Genomic DNA, 25891 nt, shown 5'->3' on the forward strand with positions numbered 1-25891 from the left:
AATCCCTCCACGGGGGCTTACACAGACTCTGGGATTTGCCTTTTTGTTGTTGTCTGGTTGCTTTTTGGGTATTTTGCTGCTGGCTGTCTGGTTAGTTGGCTGGTTTCGGGGGCTTTGGGATGCAAAAAAATGAGTAACGTGGAGTAAGTCCCAATTTCCAGACAATGCTTGATCTGGGAATGCAAAGCTTGCAAGCCAGACAAAAATGGGCTGAACTGAACCACCTGAAATGATCCAGCTTGTCCCGTGAAAACAATTGGCCAGAGGAGAACATAAAAAACCATTTTCCATGGAAGTAGAAGGGAAGGCTAACAAGAGCTTGAAGTAAGAAAGCAACAAGAGCAGAAGTTCCTGGCTTTAACACAGTAAGGATGAGGAAAGATTTATAGCTTTCAAACGCCATGCTGGGTAAAGAGAAGGAGGGTATACAAGCTAGAAGGGGGCTTGCAGATGGGCATTAAACTGAGCCTGTGATTCTCTGGGGATACCTGGGACGGATCAGCCTGAAACTGCAAACACCAGCAAACCACCTACAAGTTAGGAGCTGCTAGAATCAGATCGGGGGCACTTGTTTTGCTGGAATTTAAGATCAGCTTTGACATCTCCGGCTGTGGTGCTGCAACACAGCTGAGCTAATCTGATGATTTGCTGCTGAAAGGGACAACTCTCACTCCTGTTCCCCAAACCAGGGTCAGCAGGGACAGCTTCTCTGGTGCTGACATTAATGTTTATCTGACCTTGAGATCTGGCTCAAGGACAATCCAGCAGACAATAATTCACTTTTTTTTCTTTTTTTTTCTCTCTGTAAGGTTACTTTTGCAGGGTGGAAGAAAACCACATCCTGCACGCCACAAAAGAACGACAGAGCAGAGAAAGGGGAAACAGCTTAAGAAGAGATAACTGAAGCAGTAAGCTAGAAATGGTAAATTGTTTATAATGCAGTAATAAGAAGCCTGGAGCTTTTAGTTTTCAAGTGGGCTTTAAAGTGACAAATCGTGTGATTACTTCTAGCCTGCACAATTGTTTGCTGTTTACAGTGATGATGCCTTTTAACCTATGCTTGTCAGGTGTGGGAGGCTGAATGCCAGAGCACATATATGCTCTGAAGAATTAGCTGACTTGTTATTTCAAGATTAAATAGTCTTTAACAACTTTAATGTGGAGGCAGATGTTCTATTGATACAATATACTTTCCTTTTCAACCCACACTTAAAGTGGTTTCTTAGAGTCCTTTGGCATAGCAGAGGACATAATTTCTGTCGTTGGCCATGATTTTTGGTGACTCTTTGACAGTGGATGTCTTCTGTGTGGACATTAAACCTGTCACAGTCTGTTCTGCAGACTTCCAGACCTGGGTCTGGAAACCCCAAAGAAAGATCTGGCAATGCTGATTTTGCCCATTTAGAGTCCTTGGGGCACAGAGCTAAGAACTGGGAGAACAGAGGAAAGTGTGGCCATATCTCTGCTCAGGGTGTGAATGGTACTCGGTGCATTTGGGACAGATGGAAAACAGTATCAGAATACAAGTGAAAAAAGCATCAAAACACACTAGCTAAAAAAAAATCGAAGTCAAGTGGGAAGCGAAGATGGAGATTTTGAAATTCCTCTCTCTTCCCTTTACAAACTCTTAAATCACCATAGACAAAAATAAAGAGAAGAAAGAAAGTTGCTCCATTACAAACATATGTGGGACAGGCATTTAGCAAAGACTACATGCAGATTTTGCACTGAGTAGTGCACCAGAAGTTAGCCTCCGCTTTGGCACACATTGTATCCAGCACCAGTCTCTGCATCTTCTTCTGTGTTCTACGAAAGTAATGTGAAGAATGGAAAAATTAGGATAGCATTAAATGTTGTGGGAGGTAGTACAGGTGTTTGTAAATGAATGTGTCTGAATTTTGGGGTATTTTAAGAAAAATGGGCTTCGACAGGTGACTGGCTAGTGTGCTGTGTCCTGTCCCCGTAATAACTGCAACTCAGCTGCTGCTGATGGTAAGGCACAAAGGTGTGCAGGTTGTGGTCTCACAAAAGCTGCTGCAATCGGCAGTGGTTCGTGCTGTTGAGGCACATGATGTAAGCTGAAACTGCTTGACTTTTGTTTCCAAAGTTTAGTAAAACTCCCATTGTCAAAAATACTCCCAGCTCTGGGAGCACAAATAGTCGGGGGCAGCTAACCTGAGCTCCTGCCGGTAAGAAATTTTTTCAAATCCTTCCTTAGGATAGGGAAGAGCTATGGAGAGCATTCCCAAATTACAGTGATGATATAAGTCAGAATAGTCAGGTCTTTGTGCCTTGGTGACAGCAGGCATCATCCTGACAAATTTGCTTTGAAACACATTAGTGATCAACTGACAGAGCAATGTGCGGCCTCTTCCCACAGCAAACAAAACGTATGTGCTGGTGTCATCTACCAAGGGCTTCGAAGATATTTCTCTAATGAAACACAGAGCAATACTGGACTGAGACTAACACTATATAATCAGGATAAAACCCTGCTCAGACAATTTACTTTCTAACAGGGTGGAAAACCATACACACCTACAGTCCCTTAACAGAGATGGACCATCTTCTCTCTCTGAGGGTGTGATTCGCCTATGAATTACAGAGTCTTGCTAAAAATCAGGTGCTCTGTCAGCATGCGTTTGCAGCATCTGCAGTTTGGCTTGCAGTGTTTTGTTGTGTGAGGCATCCCTGAGCAAAGGGGAGCGCTCATCGCAGGCAGGGATAAGCTCGGTGGACAAGCCAGAATGCGAGATGCCTTTCACATCAGTGAAAGAGGTGACATCCAAGAGTGCTGTCCTCTTCTTGGGCTCTTATGTGCTTGTGTGTCCCTAAGCATGAAAAAGGATTAAATAAATTAGCAGTAGTTCTGCATTTCACGTTAGTAACTTTGCACTGAATTGCTGGGATGAATCAGACTACCATTTTTCAGACTGCACCTTAATTTGAGGGAAAAAACAAACCCCTATATTAACTGTCTATAGATGTGTATAGTGCTTGTGCTGTTTTATAGCCCTATCCATATATAGAGAATATCAGAGATCCACATGATATCCTTCAGTGCCCAGATTTTTGTTCACCTCTAAATTAGCTCAAAGACGTATGAAATCACAAGGTGGCTCAGAGATCCCTGCAGAATAAACACTTGCAAAATATCCTGTGTGTTTATTCTAGCAAGTATTTGTACATGAATTATCATGTGTTCATGAAATGTCACAGCTCTATATGCTTCTGCTGAGAGGAGGTGAATAACTGAGGCACAGGGCTGAAACATCACACTTTTGAGGACAGGAAGGAGGTAAAATGCATTCCTGACTTAAAAAAACCTTTAAGTAGCCTCTAGGAGACTTGTATTTTAGTTCTTTATTCCATTTCCATTTTAAAATGCTGAATTAAATAAATAAATGGCTGTTATGCTTTTAAAAATGATATTTCAGACCACCCCCCCTTAAATATGGGTTGGTGGTTGTTTTTTTTTTTCCCCAAGTATGTGCTTATGAGAGTTGGAGTCTGACTTCTATATGTAATATAGGGAAATATCCAGGTTTTTAGGTGCTTATCTGGATGAAACCTTCAAAACCTATTTATTTACCTGACACTCTTAAAAGGGGAAGATTTCTTCCTTATTTTTCTCACAGAGAACCAAAAACAATGTGAGATTATGGTGCTAAGCAGATAAATATCGTTTGCTTATACCTACATGTGAACGCAACTGTTTGTATCACTCACTGTTGAGTTGGTGTATTTTTGTAGCATCCTAACTGGATTGTTATGACTACATTTCAGAATAAAAACACAATAAATAATATATACAAATACAAAAACACAAGGAAATGTAATAAGTGATCCAGTCAAGCAAGAAATTAAATTACAAGTGGTGTCCTTATTCCTGTGTTTTATGCCAAGAAAGATACTAGTCTTCCCCAGGATTTCTGTAGTACTGCCTTTGCTTCCCTTCAGTCAGGAAGCAGAGATTGTGGTACATAACTGTAAAGCTCCCCTCTGATGTGATGATTGTGTATCTATGCGTCATTAAGTATTGAGATTCATTATACAAAGCTGACTTGTGCTACAGCAGTGCCCATAAGTAAAACAACATTTTGTGATTCAGCATCTTGAGAGCAGCAAAACAAGAGAAGGAGCTGTAGACCGAAGCTTTCAGGGAGTCCTTTGGTAAGAATGAGGCTGCACTCAGAGACCATTCCTTGGGTTTATGTCCTGTCAAAATCCCCTGGGAGAATGGAGTTGTGAATATTCATGAAAAGTGGCAAAAGTGGCAAAAGTGGAAAAGTGGCAAAACTGCCCTGGACTGGCAACTTCTGAGAAAGGGAGGAAATTACATAAAACCTTACACAGCAGCCCTTTCACCTAAAGGGACCATCCAAAGAAAATGTGGCTCTGATTGGTGATGAAGGAGCAGAAGTCTGGATGGGAGCCCAGGTGCAGGTACCGTGCCCTGTAAACTAGTTCAGTATGACCTGGGTTTTGTCTGAGGGGGGTTTATCCCCACTGCTCTTACGGGGAGGCCACCGCAGAACCTCATTGCTTTTCTTATTTATTTCTCTTAGATGTAGTCTCGGGCAGCCTCTGTTTGGTCACAGAAGGAAACCCAGAGGAATAAGGCTAAACCGCCAGATCTCTTGGCTTGTACTTAATGACAATCGTCCCAATCATATTGTATAGCTGTCCCTGCTCCTTCTGCTCAGCTTGCCTTAGGAGTGACATGTGATTGGTTATGCATGTGCTGGGACTCCCTTTAGCTGGGATAATTTGCAAGGAAAACTTGCAGTGCCTTATGCAGCCTTGCCCCTTATTTCTCATTAGATGGAAAAAGTAAACTCTCTATCTCCAGACTGGTTATAATGCACATATATACGCCCATATGCAATTTGGTATATAATTTGGTATACACATTTGCCATGCCTGGTTTTTAAATAAATATTGGTTTTAGTATTCATTTACATCACTAGAAAGAATGTAAGTGTGGAAGTGACATCTCAGAGTTATTTGTCACCTATTCTGTGCTTTTCAAATGCATGGGACAGAACTACATCATATCTATTAAAGCAAATGCAAATTCAAGGCTAAGAGGACAATATTAGATATAATTACATAGCTCAAATTTAATGGACAGCTCTGCAGCAGGGCTAGAAGAGAGTGCTCTTGGATTATTAAGTTTCAGACTCCCTTATTTGTGTTTCTTTCCAATTCTTTAACATCAATTGTAAGAGTCCCTTTGGAAACATGTAACTGTCTTCTGGGAGTTTTAAATATTCACTTAAATCAATATACTGACAAGGACTGAACAGCTTGACTGAGTTTGTTGAATTTTCTTACTTGAAATTCCCATCACATACATGAGAGAACTGGGTAAGAGCTGTTACCTGTCACAGAGCTATGTGTCCACAAAATCATTAATGGTTTAAGTCCAGTAAACAGCCCAGCAAAGCCAGCAAACGTACCAACTGCTGAGAGAGAGATGTTTGGCATTAAAACCTTCACCTATCCCTGTGAGCATACAAGATGCTTTCCCAAAAACACACTGCAACCTCAGAAAAGGATGAAGGACTACGCTGCATACAGAAGCTAGGCAAATTCCAGGGAGGGCTGCGACAGGGAGGTGAATCAGGCCAGACCAGCTGCCTCCTGTCTTCCCCATGACAGCTGTGGCACCAGTGAGCCACGCCAGAGCTGCCACAGCTCCATCCACACTGCGAAGCAAGCAGACTGCTCCATGATATGCCCTGAGTGGGACGCAAGGGCGAACCAAGTGCCCTGTGGTTGTGGAGCCCTGTGCCCTGACGTGGAGCCGGGAGCCGTGCAGCCATGGACCAGCACGGCACCCTGCAGCCCATGGTGCCACTGCTCTACAGAGTCAGCATTGAAAAGAGGGCCTGGACGTCAATATTTTATTGCTAGATTACTGGAGAGATCAGACATACAACGACAAATACATCATTTAGATAAATAACCTAACCTGTCCTGTATAATTTTTCCCGCTATCTTTTTTTTTTATTTTTAATCTTTGTGTTAATTTTCACGTGCAGGAGCTAACAACCTTTCCGCTGTTTCAAAATTCTCTTCTGTAATATGCCTTCCCCTCTGGGGTAAGCCTCAGCAGGATGGCTGTGCAGGCACAGCAGGTTTAAAGGCCTTCTTGACAGTGCCTTGGAATTTGGTATTTTCCAAGGTCTGTAATGGTAAAAATAAAGGGCTGTCTTATTGTGTATGCAGTACTTCTACAGGACATGAGAAGTTTACCCACTGCATCAATTTTCTAAATTGCAAAGCAAGCTAGCCTACCATTTCCTACTAGATTCAGTCTCTATACTGGTTTGGCTATGCTTTAAGAAGGTAAAACTACCCCAGACAGTAATCTGTACAACAAGCATTTAAAGATAATTCTTACATGCTGCGGGCTAGGTGACACAATTTAGGACCAAAGATAGTACTTAAATATATTGTAGACTTCTCAGATTGGGCTCGTGTCCTGAAGTGCAGCAGTTTAACAATATATTCTCTTTTATAGGAGAAGGTACAATGGTGACCAGTTATTATTAATCCTTCTTGCACTTTCCACTAAATCTTGTTTCATATCTTTTGATGCATTTCAGCCAGAGTGAAATATTCCCTGTGCAGCTGTGCCAGGTTTTGTTCAGTTTTTACACACTTTAGCCTCCAGAGGTCAGGACAAAAGCCATTGTTCTTACTTACATTAAAAGCGTTTCCATGTCTTCTGTTCACACTTCTCTCCCCTCTCCCCTTGCCTCCACAACTCCCTGCTGAAAGATAGCATATTGACTGCATGGAGTATTAGCGTGAGAGCGAGAAGAGGGAATACTCTTGAGCATCTCTTCCTATGATGAGGCACTCGGGTTGGATCAAGTGAGAGGCTGTAAAAGATCTACATTTGTATGACTGCAACTGAACATGCTGAACATTTACTCTCTGTTTCTGGAAGCTCCAACTCTTGCCATGCTGCACTGTGCATTTGTCTCCTCCCACCACCACGAAAAAAACAGTGAAACAAAATGTCCTGCCTTCTGGACGTACTTATGCTGAGATTCCCCTCACTGTGTGTCTGTGGGAGGCTTTGAAAATGAAGGAGCTGAAGAGCCCAAAAGCCTTTGTGGACTGTGAGTCGCCAAGTGAAATGAGTCCCAGAAAAACACGGCATGTCAGCGCAGCTTGCTCAAGATGAAATGGCAACTCAGCAAGTCAGTTTAAAGAGAAAGAGTAACAAGAATACCTGGAGATAATTTTATAACTGGCAAAACAAGAAAGCAGATGGTTCCTTAAACCTTGGTAAGGGAGCAGACACGTTACTAGAGGTAACTGAGAAACCTGATTCCCAGCCAAAAAGCTGTATATAGGGACCCAGAACAGAGGGAGAGAGGATGAAGAACAGGAACAGGCTTTGTAAAGGAAGCAGGGAGAACGTACTAGGGGATGTTCAGTTGCCCGACCCTTTTTACTGGAGTAAAATAAAGCCATTTTGAGAGATCCTTGGCCCAGGTGACTGCCTGGATGCTGCTTAGAGTGGATGCCTGTGAGAGCAGCCTAGAGGCATGGACTGCCAAAACATGTTTAAAAGATAAATAAAAATGTTTGGAAATATGTAAAAACAGTCATTCATTTCTGAGGGCAGACAGCTGGAGGAAGAATAATTGAATGCAAATATATTAAAATTACAAGGGGGAAGCAGGTGGCTTATGCATTAATGTGGAGTCCTGGCCACTCAGTGAGTTTTGCTAGTTGGCCTTTCCATCAACTCAAATTTTGCTACACGACTTATGTTGACAACTAAATCCTTACTTACTCTCATTCAAAATGCACTAAAATGGTGTCCAGACCTGAGGTCTCAACCATAAATTTAAAATCATTTATATAAGAAGACCGAGGCAGCAGCTAAACATCACTGCCAATCCTGGAGCTAATTATCCAAAGATGCACAAAGAACTTATCCCCTCTGGTCCCATCTGCAACACTGATTCTTCTCATGCCACTGCAGCCTGCAAGAAGTGTGGGAGAAGAGGTAAGCCTTGTTATGTGTCTCAAGCTCTATTTGAAATGTGCATGTGGACTATAGAAAAGCAACACAACAGACCTGCAAGCTGCAGGCCTCGCTCCAGCCTCCTGCACATTGAGTAGGGTCCATTTGAAGCAGTGGCTGGAGAAGGTGTTTCCTGAGTCCTCCTCAAGATCAGCACCTTCAGTGTCACTGGTTATTTTTTCTGCACGTAGAAAGGAGCGTTGCTTCCTCAGGGAAGCAATCGTACAGGCAGTGTACAAGAGTGCTGCTCTTCAAGCTGATTGACCCTTGTAGACCAAAGTAACATTTGTGGTCAAGAACAAGGCTAATGATCACAGCAAGATACATATCCAAAAGTTACAATCTCACAGCTGGAAAAAAAAAAAATTAAAAAGGCTCTCCTAAAAAATGCTGCGATGTCATCATCCTGTAACAGCCAGGAACTCATAATGTCATCAAGCAGCAAACTCTAACAACAAATGTCCCCACAAAGCTTCAATAAAAGCAGCAGATATCACTCTCAATCTCTCCTGATGGAGCTGTTCCATTTTTTATAAATATTTAAATATTCATTTGACAAAAGGGCGAGACTGACAGTAGCTCAGTACTGAAGACACTCACGAGGGATCTCTCAGACCCAGATTCAAGTTCTCTCACAGAATAAGACACAGTATTTCTCTAGGGTTTGCATCAGGATTTTTTTCTCTGTTCCAGGACGCATTGCTGGTCAAGAACAGAGAGAAAGGAGGAGACTTGCCCTGGGACAGTGCATAGTCCAGTTATAGGGTGTTCACCTGGGAAGTGAAGGAGAATCTCTTAACCTAAGTGAGTGCCTTAACTAATGGCTGTTGGGGTAAAGTTCCCTCACACTTTCCCAATGCCTTCATCCCTCCGTGGGAAAAAAAAGAAAGTCCTCCTGGCCCAGAGAGGATCTGTTCCATCAAAGCCCAATTCTATGAAACATTTTGAGAGGACAGAATTTTCTGATGGAAAACATATTCCTCTGGAAAGTTCCCAACCAGGTCTATTTAAAAAAGTGCTGGCTGTAATTGCTCACAGTTTAATTCAGCCAAGTAAGATAGAGTTCAAACCCTCGTGATTGCACATAGCATCTTCAGAGTGCAACAGATCAGTGAAGGCAGTGTGCTTTGTTATTTAAGTGAAGACCAGTCTAAACAATTTATTTTCATTGAAACTCTGTTGGTAATGCAGCTGGGACAGACATTTTTCAAGAGGATTTCCTGACCTCTGTATCAGCACCAGATGTAGCTGAAGGTTTTAAATTGACTAATAGATCCTATGTTAACAGATTCCCCTGGTTAATTCTTTTGCTCTACTTTAGGAAGGAGAAAGGAAGAGTGGGTTGGCTTGCTCTAGTCCCCAAGCTATACTAGTTAAACTAACAGCACAACATTGCATGTGAGTGCTTTATCAAGGCTTATGTAAGTTTGACTTGCCCTTGTAAATGTAAACCAGTTTCCATTTTTAAAACTAACTCACTTTATATCTGCACACCAATTTAATTTAGATGGGTGCCACTTTTCTGTTTACGATTGGAATTCACTGTTTGGTACAGACAGGAAAAGAGAGATGAAAATTGAAAAGTAGAAAAAGAAAAACAAGCTAGGAAGAGAGAGAAGAGATAACAAGAAAATGGATGGAAAGTTGTAAGACAGCTGGAAAAGAAATCTTTTGAGTGAAGCACTGCTGGCCACTTACAGACAGAAAAACGTGGCCATAGAGAGGGACAATTACAGAATCAAGAAGAAAAGCAACATACTCAGGGATCTGAGTTACTGAAAAACTGGCAAATAAATCCCAGATTTTGATAGGAAATGAAAAAAACATTGAAAATCAGCCCGGAAGCCATTCCTGTGGGCATTAAGCATGTTCCAGTAGTTTCAAGTCCTGTTTCAGGAAGGACCTGACTACACATTTGAGTTATCTAGGTGCTTCAAAGGCTCCAGCAAATTCTACTTTTTCCTTCTTGGTTTCCTCGATGACTCACACTTCTTTATCTGTGTCAGTGCAATGTCCTCACAAGCTTTGCAATGGACTCTGCTAGGAGCTAAAATACCCTCCAAAGCCCTGAAATGACTTTTTGTGCTGTCTTGTGACTTTATTTCCAAAGCTGCATGTTTGTATACTACACTGCTTTCAGGTCTTCATGCCCATGTTCAGAGAGGTATGCTGTCTTCCTCCATCAGCAAGCCCAGCACACCCCCGCATCTGTGCTGGTTTAGGTGAAGAACATAGCAGTAACTGCACAAGAGGTTTAGGTCAGAGGTTGGGATTTTGCTGTGTAAAAGATCTGGAGATTTGACCTGAGACAAAAAAGGATATTAGCTAGGAGTTGAGCTTTTAGTTTAGAAGAGCACCTTAAAACTCTGTAGGGCTTTTTTGCTTCATACACTCACACAGGCTCAACAGAGAGGTCAAGAAAATCTTACTAAAATTATGCAACAAACAAATTTCTAAAAGGCTCGGGTAGGTGCTGCTGGTTTTTTAAGGTGACAATGCTGAGGGGGAAGCTCAGTTTTTGAACAGGATGAAATATTTTCTCATATTATGAACTGTGTTCTAAATATATTGCATTTGGGTCTTTTAAAGTACAATTTTTTCAGTGAAAGTAGGAGAACAGTAAGCACAACAAAGAATAGTTACTAAGTTTCTCATGATCTAAAATACTCAATAGTCCTTTTTTTGTCAGACATCATCTTAAAGATACCAACAGTGTCAGCCAGACACTATGTGCAGAGACACCACACTAGTTTCTTACAGACATGTAAGACCCCATTCAACTTCCGCAGAGTCAGAGGAAGGTGGATCAGGCTCCATCTTTCTATTTGCATGGAATTCAAGCTCTTGAGCTACAGATATTTTTGGCCATCTCCCTGCTCCCAGGGCTGCCTGCCACTCCCAGCTCCCTCTCTGTCTAGCTCAGGAGCTGGCAGTCTTATTGTGGCCTCCGTGGCACACTGAGCTGTTTATTTGGGTTGCTTATGTCTCCATTCCCTTCTCTTCTGACCCCCTGTCTGGCAACAAAATAAAAAGTATTGAAATAGCATAAAGGCAAAATTGATCACAGCATGGGTTTTCTATGGTATTACCTTCATCCTTATCCCTTCCATCTCCAGGACATATGAAAACAGTTCTTATGCAAACAGAACTGAAACCAACTCGAGTGACTCAGAGAAACCTACAGATCCCAAAGAGCTGGAAATTAAATGAATTTTAATTCTATCAGGAAGCTCAGAAATGTAGACTTCACTGGTTCTTTTGTTATTTTGATAATTTTTTTTTAATTGGTACAAAAATAATCTAAGCTCATGTCTAGCCCTATGGTGCTTCTTTAAAGATTAAAAAGCAATAAGATAATAAAGAATGCAAATGTTCAGACAGCTGCTCACAGGGAGATGCTGTTTGAAGTAACAGTTCTCTCTCCCCCTCTGCTGCAGCTGGGTTGCTTTTAATTATTAGAAAGGAGAATAACAGGTTCAATAGATGTGGATGCAAGTTCATTTTCGCCATCAGTTGACTTCTGCAACTTTCACACCAACACTGGCTTTGAGAAAATGGACAAGTTTACACTAACGATGATTAAGAGTATTGTTCATAAATCTGAATATTAAATAGACCGTAGGGATAGTATGAAGGGTGCTTTTGGATCACAATCATGAGGACTGTCACAAAACACTACCTGAAAAACTAATGTTCAATCCCCAGCTTTCACACACACACCCCAGTGGCCTTAAACAAGTACATGTGATTTACAACCACTCAGACATAGATTTCTGGTCCCCTTTCCCAAAAGGCTACAATAGCACCTCAGTTTGAACATGATGCAGAGCAACTGCACACAGGGGCGTGAGATCCCCACCACATGCACAGAGAGATGGGAGAAGCTGCAAATGGAGCTTGGTTACTCTGCCACTGCCTGAACTGCCCCAGAGGTAGAGGGAGCTGTGTACAGGGCTGCCTTTAGAGCAGGAGAGAAAGTAAGACGCAACATGTCAATATCCAGCTGAGGCTTAGATCTAAAGGATCATTTCCACCTTGTCTGCTACATGTGAGATGAAAAACTGTTACATACCTTACTATTCAGCAGACTACGGTCAACCAAGAGAGGATGGCAAAGAGAGGGACATATACAGATAGATGTGTACCTGTAGTCAATCACTTACTTTGGATTTCCGGCCCCTGGCTTCTTTCTCCGGAATATGTTGAGGAAAGTGTTGGACTTGCAAGGCGCCTTGCCATCCCCGACATGCATACGCACCACATCTGAGGTGGTGAAGGCACTGCGGACATTCCTCTCAGGCTTGGCTATGATGATGTACATCTTAGGAGTGAACATGCACCCCAGTGCCACCGTCACACTCAGGCTCACTGCAAAACAGGTGGTGATGATCTTGTAGTTGCTCCCGAAATAGATAGGCACAAAGGCCAGCCAGATGATACAAGTTGTGTACATGGTGAATGCAATGTACTTGGCCTCATTGAAATTGGCAGGCACATTGCGAGTCTTGAAGGCATAGTACGTGCAGCTCATGATGAGGAGTCCATTGTAGCCCACGGGAGCCACGACGCCTAAGTTGCTGGTGTTGCAGATAAGGTAAACTTCCTTAATGCTGGGGTAGGAGAGGATGGGCATCGGGGGCTCCAGGATGATCAGCGTGATCACCAGTGTCAGCTGCACGCTGATCAAAATGGAGGCAATGACCACTTGGGCCCATGCGCTCATGAAACGTGGCTTGCGGGTACAGATCTTCTTTTTGCTGCCTGCCAGGATGCGTGCAATGCGGTTGGTTTTGGTCACAAGGGCAGAATAGCACATGGCAGAGGAGAGACCCACCAGAAGGCGCTGGAGGTAGCAGGATGTCGTGGTGGGTTTAGCTATAAGGGTGAAAGGGCAGACGTAACCCAGAAAGATGCCAGCAAGGATAATGTAGCAGAGCTCCCGGCTGGAGGATTTGACAACAGGGGTGTCCCTGTAGAGCACAAAGATAAGGGTGACAAACATGGTGACCAGGATCCCCAGGCAGGAAAAGACCACAGCCACAATAGACTCTATATTGCTCCACTGGAGGTACTTTACAGGGATGGGTTCACAGCCTGCAGTGTACAGAAAAGAAACAGAGTATTAGAAAGATAGCTGCTTGAAAAAATAACTTTTTTTTCTGGCTCCCAATATAATCCAAACATTAGCTTATGCCTATGTGCCATGGATTATTAAAACCATTTTACAAAGGAGTGAACTGCAGCACGGAAAAGTTTGGATGAAATATGTTCAAAAAACAGCCATCAGTTTCGAGTGTTCCAAACATTTAATCATGATGCTACAAAGGGAAATGAGATTTTGAAATTTTTTCATAATTTTTCTTGAGATACCTGCCGACAAGCCCAGCATATCAAAGGCAGAGCTGGGAACAGAACCCAGACAAACTCAGCACCATCCCTTCATTTCAGCAGGGAAAGGACTGTTACAAATCAGAATGGGTAGCTTTTTGACCTCCTCAGACTAACTTCTGTTAATCTTTACCAAAATCACTATAAGTTGACCCACCACATTTTTGTGAAGGTGATTTTATAAATAACAGAAATTAATTAGAGATCTATGGGCAGAAAAACAGTCATAAATCCAAAGTTGTAACGGAACTACACCATAGATACTGTATCTTCTTAGTAGATTTCTGCTTTTTTTTTTCTTAACATTATCTTATTCTCATTTTGTCAAACCCTCTGCTCATTGTTTTTCCACTAAATAATGTAATTTAATTCTTATGGAAAAGTCAAACCTACAAAATATGCATGCCTTCAAAAAATAACTGCGAAGACTCTCCTTTATGACTAGTACAGATGTGCAGACATAGGTATCAGTTAAGATGGTACTTAACTGCTCTCTCCCACGCTCAAGTTAAAGGAGCGTCTGGCTACCTTCCTCACTGTGCTGAAGATGTAATACCAGCAATAAACATTACAGAGAAAATAAAAGCCTCTGTGTTAATAGGATGTTACAGTTGTGAAGCTGAGTTACTGCAAACCTCCCTTCTGGCATTTCCTAATTTCTGTTCTTGACTTAATAGTGCCAAAATGTTTTTATCATGTTTATGTATCCCAAGGTAAGTATCCATGGCCTCTTCTACTTCTTGTTTCTATCGTCATCCAGTTTCCCTTGGACCCAGCTCACCTTTTGTGCCTTCCCCCACCTCTCAAGTATCTTTCCTCCCAGTCCCTCACTGCCCCAGTCGCAGTTCTCCTTCCAGCTCATTTTTTTCCTAGCCAGTCACCTCTCCACACAGATGTCTCCATTACAAACACTGCTGGTCCAGCTTTTAACATCCTGGACCGGCTGCTCATCACCTCTGCCTGTCTGGGTTGTTGGACGTGGCTGAGAAGAGCAGGGAAAAGGCGGTGGTGTCAGTGAGCTTGTAAGACAGGCATTTTCTTTCCTCTCAGTTTTGCTGCTAAATCTTAGCAAGGGCCCTGATATTGTGATGAGCAAAAGTCATGCTCAGCCCCTTCCTCCTCAGTATGGAGTATATCTGCAGAAACCAACCTCTTTGAAATAAAAGCTTCTGAGGCTCAATTTATATGCATCTTCCACAGGGTGACACAAAATTACCAACTGATAACTCTACCAAAATGTAAAGTCCTTCCTTCCAAATATAGGTGAAGTAAGCAGAGGTATGGATCAGGGTTGAACAGTTTTACTGTAACCTCATTTTGAGAAACAGAAGAAGAAAAAAATGTTTTTTGTTGAAATAAAAAAAAAATCAGCCTGAGGCAAAGTCCTGACATGGAAAATTTCTGCTCGAACTTTTAATGTCTGCCAATGTCATATGAACTGAAAGAATGTCTTATAATTCTGTACTCTTTGTTGGTAAGAGTACCGGGCTGACTTAACTACAGGTAATGATGTTACAGGTACCTTAACATCAAAACCAATAGAAATTATAGTATGTGTAACTGGAGGTCTTATTTTCTAAAGGAAAGGAATTCTGTTTTGCTCAAAGTGATCTGTTCAGCACTCAAATAGGTGAGGAGACCCATTCTTCCAACCAGTATTTTTATGGTGAAATATGAAGGAAAAGATTTTTATTAGAAGTGGGAACGTCTGGCCGTTGGCCACAGCAGCCCTGAGTGGAAGTTGGCTCATTCTTTGATTTAATAAAAGACTAAGAATCAGAAGCTCCTGCTCGTTGATTAATACATGCAAAGCTCTTCTTAAACAAGAAGTCAGTCTGTGGTTGCTGGAAGGGTTAATTTTCAATGTGGGCTTTAAGCTTAGCAATATCAAGCCATACTCATATTATTCCATCTTAAACGATATTTTCAGAACCTTAGCCCTGATTCAGCATGGTAGTTAAGCCTATCGATTGCTTTAAGCTTATCCTGTATAAGGTCTTAGAAATCTGTTTCGTTACATCAGTGTAATTCCTGTGCACCAGCAAGCCCCAAGAGCCACGTATGCTACAAACATTGCAAAAAGCTGCCTGCACTGCTTATATCAGCAAACAGCTGTTGGTTGTCAGCACCTGTGAAGGTGGGTCATTTCCCAGTTAGGAGAAAGTGGGCTAGGGAACCTTGTTGAGACTGGGGGATGATACCCAGGAAATGGTGTACTTACAGGTTTAAAAAAAAAAAACAACACAACACAAAAATCCCCCCAAAAACCCACAACAACTAACACAAACCTCAAAAAATCAGAGAATTAGTGGCAAAAGCTTCACAGTTAAAAGTTTCTAGTAAAAAGCTGTTTCGTAGCTTTCGTCTACTGTTTTCCCTGCACTTTAACCATGAATCATTTCCTAGAGCAGAAGGCTAATCGATTTTTAATTTTTTTTTTAAATTATATTCATACTGCAAGGCCAATAAGACAATCCAGGATGTTTTCTGAGGTCATTAACACATCCCAGGTAACTGATGGCCCCAAACCTTTATGATTAATTTCATAATAACTCTATAAAACTTCCTGTCCTATCTTGTTTTATTGCTTATTTAAGATGATTTATGTAAACTGGGTTTACTAGCTTGACATTCATTCTTCTTATATTAGATTCTGATACTATAAAAGATATCTCTTCTTCTTGGCACAAGGCCTTAAGATACTGGGTTTAGTGACTATTTGTCAGGTCAGGTTTTTATCATCTGTGGTGAGAAATCCTTTGTGCCTGCTGACTCCACTTCACTGAACACATATTTAGGGGAAGCAAGCTAAAAAAAAATAATTTGTACATTTAAAAATAACATTAAAATGTCAGGAAAGTATTGCTGAGCAACAGAGACTGATTTCAAATGGAGACAATGAGCACCTTGAAAAGCATGTTTTAGGAAATGGGTTAGTATGTGCTTCACGTTTCTTAAAGGGACTGAGGATTTTAGAGGCTCCATCTGTGATGGCAAATGGGACTAAAACTGCATACATGTTTAGCATTTAAGATTTAAGGCGAAGGGAGAAACAATCTGAAATGTGAGATGTTAATGTCTGTGTCTAGATGCTATGGTGACTGGCAGGGTATGAATACAACACACAGAAGCAAGCTATAAAAACACATTTGATGGGAGAAAACCTGGCAAGAAAAGAGAATTACAAATTAAATGGTATCAATGGTGACTCCCACAAAGTTCAAGAGCCAGAGTTTATCTAGCTCAATCTCCCTTTTCTAAAGGTTAGGATGGCATCAGCTTCTCTTCACAATTTTGTACTTTGTAATGCAATTCAAGTAAATGAATTGCAGGGGTTAAAAAAAGACGTTTTTTCCTCAGTAAGACAGAATGAAGAAGCTGTGCAGGAGCAGACTGCCATTTTGATGTTCTCTAGGAAATCAGTTGATGGCTATGCTGTCATTTGGCTGATGCTACTGTGATTTTAGAACAGCAGCAGTCCAGTCTCCTTGCTGAGAAGAAACACAAATCAGCAGGTCATCTACTGATTTCATTAAAAGTTAATAGATTGCAACATGCCCCTGAGATTTTTTCCAGCACTGATGCTTTCCTCAACTCCTTTCAGCAGTGCCTGTCATTTTGACATGGCCCCTTTTGAGCTATTTTGGGCAGCTGGTAGCACTGAACCATATTCACTCAAGTGCACATTGATCTCTCACTGTGTTCTTGTTCTGCCTTATTGATTAAAAAGAAGACCCAGTTTTCTTCCCTGAATAGTAGATACAAACAATTCTGTGAACCTCCAGGACTAACAGAACCTGGTTGTCTATGGATATCTGCTTTAAAATTAGCAGACACTGGTGTCCTAGGAGGTGGAAGTTGAATATGAGCTTTTCCAATGGTCAGGACATTTATGAAGGTTGCTGTGGATTTTCTGGTGTCTAGTAATACAAGACATTTTTCCACAACTGGAGGCCTTACAGAAGGTATTTTTCAAGAACTCCTCTTCCTACAACCTGGTTACATGAAACGTGAAGGAACTGAATGATCACTGAGATTTCTGTATCCTGACAAGTCTGTTTGAAGTAGGTTCAGTTGCACACCAGAGAGAGAGCAGGGGGGCAGGGGGTTGGGGCGAGAGGTATGGGATATAGACAGATACGCACACATCTGGGACCTGACCATAGCTTATTTACCATGGAAAACCAAGATAGACAATGGGTCATGTTTCCCGGTTTATTGCAATTAATAATATAGTTTTAGCTGGAGATGTGGCCAGCTTTCCCTCTCAAAATAAATCCTCTGAAAGCTCACTTGGCTTCAGTGACTAGCTTAACAGTATCTCTTGGAACTATTTAATCAAGGTTTGAGTACTTCATCTACGTGTTAAACACTGGAGCAACATCTAGTTGCCAGCCAGTCATATTAAAGGATAAAGATGTGATAAGTTGCGCATTTGATCTTCAGCTAGGTAGTCAGATTGTTTCTCTGACTAGGAATGACGCCCTGCTGAATACTGGCAGCCAAGATTTGCGGCATGGGGCAGAGGTGCCAGTAGTCTTTTACAGTGTTACAAAGCAAACCCAAGGTCAAGGTGGTGCTTCTCAGTGCATTAAATCTATTTTCTTGGGGTAATGGTTACTGCAAAGCCCAGAGCAGGTGTAGAGGTTGACCTTGATAGGTACAAAATAACAGAAAGATGCCATAGCATACAAGTCAACCAAAGCATATACACAGGGGAGACCAATTCTAGCTGTTTCCCTTTCTTCTACCAGCCTTTCTTAGGATTTTGTTGATGTTCCTCTTGCTGGTGGGTGCAGTGAGAATGATCTTTATACCAGACGAAAGTCTGGTAGTCAGTTACTGAGTGGCCTGAAATCCCAGATAAAGTATCACTAATTGCATGGTAGAACCATCAGAAAGAGTATCAAGTCAATCTGACAAGGATGGACTGAGCTTTTGTGATAATCATGGCTAAAATTGCAGCAAATGCTGCTAAGTTCATTAGTAGTCTTAACAGCTTTACCAAAGCTTATGCTAACTGAAGGTGAGGAAGAGACTATGTCATTTCTTCTTAGTAGAAATTTTGCCATCTTTATTGTCACTGCTGTTGAACTGAGACAAAGATATAGCACTTTTCACTCACCCTAAACTGCATTGGGATGTACGTTTAAGTATGTACCTTAATATCTCTGCATGCTGCCACCTACTCTCCGTCACACACCGTTCTCCTTGTGCCCTGTAAAATGGGAATGCATTTGGAGGGACACGTCCCTACCTGTCAGGTCAGCATTAGGCCACCAGCCAAGCTCACAGGCTTTACATGTGAATTCATCCTGAACAAATTCATTCTCCTTGCAAGCAGTGCAAATCCAGCAGCAACTCACTTCTCCTTTCCTGATCACCTGTAATGCAAAATACATCCTCAGCTATCATCTTCTATAAGACAGCACAGAAGCCTCCCCAGCAAACACATACCACCTGCACTGTTTAAAATATGACATGATTCCTGTGTACAGCACATTTCAAACAACTAGAAAACATGAATCCTGATTCTGTATCTGCGCCTGCATATTAAAATTTGTGCTTAGAAGTTCAAAGATCATCTCTGGGGACAATTCTGTTTTGTTTTTGGGGAGCAGTTCTGAGTTAAAAGTACAAAACCATTTTCTCTTTGGTACAGAGGCACAGTGAGTGTTATATTTTCAATCAAACTTGAGAAGAGGCTTAATCTGAGAGGTGGTTCAGGTCAGGACAAGTAGCTCAGCCCAAGCTTAATATCTATTGCATAGTAAAAAGCTGTAAACAAAGTCAAAGTTTAGAACAAAGAGTGATTCATGCATATACATATATATATATATATATATACACACAAGCACATGCACACACACATAAATTCCAATTTACATGGAAGTCTCTTTGGGGCTTATTACACTAGTGTAAATAGAAATTCAAATAAGAGCAAATTAAAAAATATACTCCTGAAAGGATGTAATGGGTCCTAGTAGAAAATAAAACCAATATGCAGTGACCAAGAGCATGCTTTGGAACAGCTATTTTGGAGACAAATGTCCCTGAAAGCTGTATCTTTCTCTGCTGTGAAGGCTGCTAAGTGTAATGATCCAATGTTGAAAAGACGGTTTCCTTGTCTTGACTCCTAGTTTCATTACGCTGAGCCTGAAAGACAGATTAAGGATATCTCCAGCTCACGGGGCTCCAACAAAGGCTCTGGCTCTGTTTGCCAGAAAGGAGGAAGCCAGCCTTCTCTGCAGGATCTTCCTATCCATCTATATGCAGAGCTAAGTGCAGTAGTGAAATACAGAATGTTTGTTTTATTGAATGCTGGCTTTGTGGGCTTTTTTTGTTAACATTTCCTCCTGCAGTCTGTGGAGAGAGTCCAATAGACTTCAATGGGAGCTGAAGCTGGTATTTTGAATGCATGGTGTTTACATATACACACATACACAAACTGCACAATCTCAAAAACAGGGAAAAGATGTTTTGGAGGGTAGTAAATACCGATAATGTTTCCCCTCCAAGATTGTTGGAGTATGTCACTACGCCTTTGCCAAATCATCAATCACTTATTGCTTAGAGTAGCAATATAGAATTAAAAAGCTGCAAATGTGCTTATTAAAAGAAATTAGAAAGGAAGGTCTGCTCTAAGGTGATTTTCTTGAATGGGCTTCTTGCCATTTTAAACTTACTGCATCCATACCATTTTGATAGCAGTGGAACATGTCTTTATGTCATCCAGACATGGCAGGTGGCAAATTATTTGTAGCTTGATACAAGTACTATTGTTTGGTAAACAGAGTGATTTCATTTGTATTTCCATACCTCCTGTTGTGAACATGAGATACAAATAGGCTTTTTTTTTTTTCCTTTTTCTTGCAGGTGTTATTGCTGGAACAAAATACTGGATTCCCATGGGTCACGTTATTTTCAGGATCAGCCCCCAAGTGAATCACAGCCATTGAATGTTGTAGGCAATGACTAAGTGAAAATCTTGTTCTCTCTCGCATAAGGTGAAATTCAAATCCTGTCACGCTAGAAGGTTCTGCATCACTACAAAGGGAAATTTTAGAAAACATGGGCCTGTATATGGGATTGTAAGAGTAAGATGTTAATCTAGGAGTCTTTCTGTACTTTCGGCTTCCTTGATGAAAAGGAAGCCTTGTCCCTTGGCTTGAAAGAAGCTTGCTTGGGTTTAGGGAAAAAACAGACTGGTTATTCACATTTCTATAGCAGAAAGCAAGTGTCTGAGGCACACCTTAATCTGGCCCTTCAAGCAAGGCTCGCTGCACACCGATCGGACCATTCCACTCTTATTCATCTGAATCCTGTAGTCATCGATGTTGAGCACGCCCTCATGCCAGGTCCCAATGAGGACGTAGTCGTAGCGGTTGGGCTCTATGTACTGCAGGTTCATGATATCATACCTGCAAGGGAAAAAAGAGAAAGTGAGTCACCGTCCTGCAACATGAAGGATAAAAATTTACCTTGCCTTTCTCCTTCTACCTCCATAATTATTCGTGTCATCCCTTAACTCCAGGGACTAGAGTTTCACGGAAACACCAAATACTGTAGGATTTGCAGCAGAATCATGGGAAATGACAGCTCTGACTGCCACACAATTACCAACTGCCTGCCCTGCTTACATAAAGCTGTGGGTAAAAAGTTGTGTGTCCAGGAAGAACTGCACATCAAAGGCAGCAAGCTCTGCTAAAGATGCACGTGTAGGCACTGTCTGGATGGCGTGTTTTTCAGCCATTTTTCAAGATGTCTTTAACATTCACTTGGTGCCTACATACAGGTTGGTTGCAGTATAGCTCCTGCTGGGAGCTCTAAAGTAGTCAGTAGAAATGCTCAGACTAACTGAAATGGTATGCCATAAGTTAACTGTAAGCATAGTTCAACTATTTATATTACCCAGTCTGGTGAGATTGTCAGGAAAAGTTAGCAGCTCAGGCACAAAATTTACTTCCTTGCCCTAGGCAAGTAGGAGAGTGGTTCCCAAAGCTAATGTAAAGGAAGCATAAAACACTGCTACAATAAACATTCAGCTTCCCTGTCTCCATCGTTGCCTTCCATGTGTCGGACCTGATGTGTGCACATCCCTTACTGTTAATTATTCTGTTCCTTCCTTAACCCACAGAATGTGGCTTGTGGAAAGCAGTGATTAACTGTGGTGATTTCTTAGGAGGAAATAAGCAAGAATGGGAGAATGACTATTGGAGAGTGCATAGAGAGGAAGAACCACAAAAGAGGCTGGACCTACAGCCTGGCCTCTTAGGATGAGAAGGGGGAGGGCTTTGTTTAAAAAACAACAAGAGAAAGAGGGCTGAGAACCAGAAATCAGCAGTGGAGCTGAAAAATCACAAAGCCTCTTCTGTTTTCCAAGCCTGGGAGTTACTGCCTTCTTTTTCTCTACTCGATTGTCTCAGTCGCTGGAGAAAAAAATCTTTTGTTTATAATAAGTGTTGCTAATCTGTATGTGCTTTAGGAATGAAAGGTAAGCAAAGTATGAGCCATAAATAAAACTGGGATGCTTCATTGTGGGCAAAGAGAGAGACATATCAATTTATTTCTTTTCCCTTCTGAGGTTCAAACATGCAAAATTTCAACTCCCTCTGCACTTCACAGAGGAAAGAGGTGCTAGAATTACTCTCTAGATGTCTGTTTTTCTTAACTGAGTCTTTGGGATGTCTCTAGTTAAAGATGATTTAAAGCAGTGCATATTTAGCTGTATTTAGACCTTGGTCTTGCAAATATGCATGCTCAGATAATGCCAGTGCCACTGCAGAGCTCCACTGAATCACATGGGAAAAGGGACTCTTGCCACTGAGTTCAGTGGAGCTCCAAGCAGAAGGCAGCTCCATTGGTTTGCAATCGGCTGCTAATTGAGGAGTTTCTTAGAAAGGGGGTAAATTTCAAATTCACCAAGGAAACAATTCCTTCTCATATCCCACTTCTTGCAAAGGAAGAACATTAAAAAAGGAATGCTGTTTTCAGGATTGTGAAGAATCAGGATAGCAAGAAGCAATAAGAGCCAGGCACTTTATAATGTAGACTCAACAGACAGGAGTAAAATTGAGCAGGAATGTACATGTCTCTTCCTAGAAGAACCTACTTGGATTTTAGTGTGACCTTGTATTAGACTGACACAAAATCAGTTACTCTGGGCTGGAAAATGAATTCACAAAGGGGGATAAAAGATTACTAAAGCCTCACATTCCTTTAATGAAATTTTTGAACCTGCACAGATTGTTTTCATTTTTGCAAAAATATATTACAAGGCACAGAGTGGCATTAATGCAATATCAATCAAGAGTTGGCAATTTCAGGGATATGATTTTAGGTTGAAAGCCATTCTTATGTTTTCTTATAATACTGTTCCCTTTTCTATCAGTTATCTGTCAAAGAATAAAGTATGCAGACTAAAAGTTCTTACACAGTCTTGCATATGACAAGTTGTAGTACAAGGTTTGCAGCTTTGATATGCAGCTTGAATTTTAAGTGGAGAAATGAGGTCTAACAAACACACTTGGTATATGGAGACATGCATAAGTTTTTTATCCTTTTCTTCTTTTCCTTAATGAAAACTTTCTGCTTTGAGTGAGGACAAGTTCAGTGCTGGAATACCTCCCCCCATCCCCTCACTCACACACGTACAGCTTTAACAGTTTTGGGCTGTGTCCAAGCTAAAAATGATTGTTCCAAAAGAAGTGGGTTTGACAAGAGTTGTGAAGCTCTAAGAGAGCGAGGACCATGGAGGCAGCTGGATTTCACACACATATGGCAGCATTTACAGAAGCCATGAAAACATTCTGCACATAAGAAAATGAATCTTTCTTTTAATATAAGGACAAGCTCTCCAGTATATTGGGAAATGATGTGACCAAATAGGTGGTGTCATATGAACAAATGACTTGTGAGTTGAGCCAGGCCGTGAGCCAGCTGGTCACAGGCACACTCTTACTCTGGTTAGGCTGAGGTGGCTGAAGTTACCTTTCTCCATAATACCAGACTGGCAGTAAGGTTTGCTATCCTGGAAGGCAGAACGGAAAACAGCAATGATGAACAATGCTGGGATGTAACTGGCCAAAACAACCACCCATGGAGCCAAACTCCAAAATAACCATGTATGTTTTGAGACATATTCCTTTATATACTACTGAAGTACTATACTATTTATATACTTTTATACTATTTATGTACTAGCATACTATTTATATACTATTGAACTATATGTTTGAAGTATTTGCATTATGCATTTGATAATTTATTCAAAGCATTGGAGTTGATAGAGTTCCCATATCTGAAGCTGGAAGAGCTACTGGAAATTTTGAACTAGATAGAGTTATATGGGCCTACGTCCAAGTCTGTTAGCTTGTGAACCTTAGCATTTCTCCACACAGCAGAGGTCCAGTGCAGGGGCTGAAAGTTCTCCTGACAGTTGTCACATAGCGCTTTATGGTCAGAGGCTTACGCAAATTGTTTGTCCTACAGAGGTAATTTTTTTCATACCTGCCGTAAGCTAAAAGTAGGCAGTTACCTTAGAATAGACAAGAGCTCAAAATGGATCTGTCCCCTGCCCCTTGCATAGGCCTAGAGAAGGATGTGGTGTTGACTACTGCATCCCTCACATCTCCAGCCACTTCTGGGAATTGGAGTGATATGATAACTATTGAGAAAGGAAATGGGAGGTACTCCATAAAAGTAAAAAGTTCAGCAGTTTTACCAGCATGTTCTTAATGACAGTATAGTGAGCACAGAAAGCTGTTGATTTTCCAGAGCTACTTCCACATCATTTTTCCTGGAGGCAGTGCAGTCAGTTAAGTGACTGCATTTGTGCCAGATAAAGCTCTGCTTCACATTTCTGCATAAAAGCTCTTCAAAGAAAAGATTCTGTACAGAAGAAATAAACCTTTGAAAAAGTGCTTCGTGTTTTCTAATCTCATTTTGATAAAAGCTTGAAACCATGAATTAAGCCGGAGGTAGAAAAAGAGTTATATCTAAACAAATGGTTAAGGTTTGACGAAGCTGTAAGGGGTTCAAAACAGGAAATTATGTGAGTGTGAGGCAAACATAACTACAGGCATCTCTACCTGCTCTACCCATGATGATTGCGACTAGGCACTTGTGAGAGTCAATTGCTCAAAGAACCTCACAGATTTCGAAAATCAAGCATGAGGAAGGTTGCTGCCTTCTAAGAAGGAATATTGATTTATTCCATCTTGTGAAGTTAATTTGTTCATGTGATATGGTAACATAATATCAAAAAACTTTTTACATATTTGTCTGACATTCTTGCACTGGAATAGAAAAGCTTAAAAACTAGGAAATTTCAGATCTGTCTCTCTTTGCTGTATTTAGGTGTTGTATGTGGTGTTTATATTTTCATTTTGCTGAGGTACAAAAGCTCTTTTGGGTATTGATACAGTGGTATGGTATGTTCCCTCATCCACAAAGAGCTTTTCAATGTGGAGCTGTGGAAGCACTAGGGCTAATCTGGAGCCAAATACAATTCTGCATGGGCATAAACTACTGCTGGCATACAAAGATCTGCCAGACTGTACAGATCACATTTCATATATACATCATTCTCTGATATAAATGCCACAGACTGATACAAGGATTATGGCATGAATAACAAAAAGGTTAATTGAACTTTCTTACGCAAACCTGCTAATTTCAGCTGTGAAAATATAAATGAGGAACAACAAAAAAACTCCTACCTAAAATAACTGATCAAATTCCAAATAGGCCAGGGAATCAAGAGAAATGAACTTTGCTATAGACCAAAATGATGGATGGAATAAATTCTGTCATCCTGACCTACTCAGAGAAATATCCTGATATAACCCCTCCTATATTTTGAATTCAGGAACTGTTCATTCTAATTCTATGCTTGGTACTGATGAGAGTTGTGGAAATGCTCTCAGATGACAAGACAATAAATAAGATTTGGGCTAAAATTGGAAAATTACACCTAAACACCAAACCAAATAACTAACAGGCAGACAATGCAGCATATGCAAAGCTGGAGTAATGCTTTTATGGAGATAAATAGTGTGTAATAAACTTAAAGCTACACTAAGCAGTAATTTCTCTGTATTATCTAAATGATATGTACAAAGATTTGATTTATGCATTGGTGTCAATAAGTATGTGTTTGACTGTAAGGGAATTGCTTGCCGCTTACTTTCAAAGTCTGACCTAGCTCATCTATATCTTTGACTAAAAAAATCTAAAGTATACAGAGCTCAGCGAGAAGACCAAACTGACCAGCTTTTTCTTACTATTTAAATGTAACGAGCTGTTTAAATGTATACACTGTTTAAATATAACTAGCAATGCAAATAGCAAATGGTAACAAAGTTGGTCAGTTTTGCTAATAAAGGCTAGTAATAGAAATAAGAGTTGCTTTAAGGCCACTGTGTCTTACGAATACTCTTTGAAAGCATA

At 41.0% G+C, this 25891-nt stretch overlaps 1 protein-coding gene across 3 annotated transcripts in view; it reads right to left on the reverse strand.

Moving 5' to 3' along the window:
• GRM1 (glutamate metabotropic receptor 1) overlaps positions 1-25891 on the reverse strand; it is a 193472-nt gene that overhangs the window by 17060 nt on the left and 150521 nt on the right. For all 3 annotated transcript variants that reach the window (XM_072857953.1, XM_072857955.1, XM_072857954.1), the window contains exons 5-7: positions 20694-20862; positions 18699-18825; positions 12217-13147 (exon numbers count right to left, since the gene is read on the reverse strand). In XM_072857953.1, the coding sequence (XP_072714054.1) occupies positions 12217-13147; positions 18699-18825; positions 20694-20862 (1227 nt within the window). The remainder of the gene's footprint in view (positions 1-12216; positions 13148-18698; positions 18826-20693; positions 20863-25891) is intronic.

This window comes from Ciconia boyciana, chromosome 3, assembly GCF_034638445.1.
Source record: "Ciconia boyciana chromosome 3, ASM3463844v1, whole genome shotgun sequence".
NCBI classification, from domain to species: domain Eukaryota; kingdom Metazoa; phylum Chordata; class Aves; order Ciconiiformes; family Ciconiidae; genus Ciconia; species Ciconia boyciana.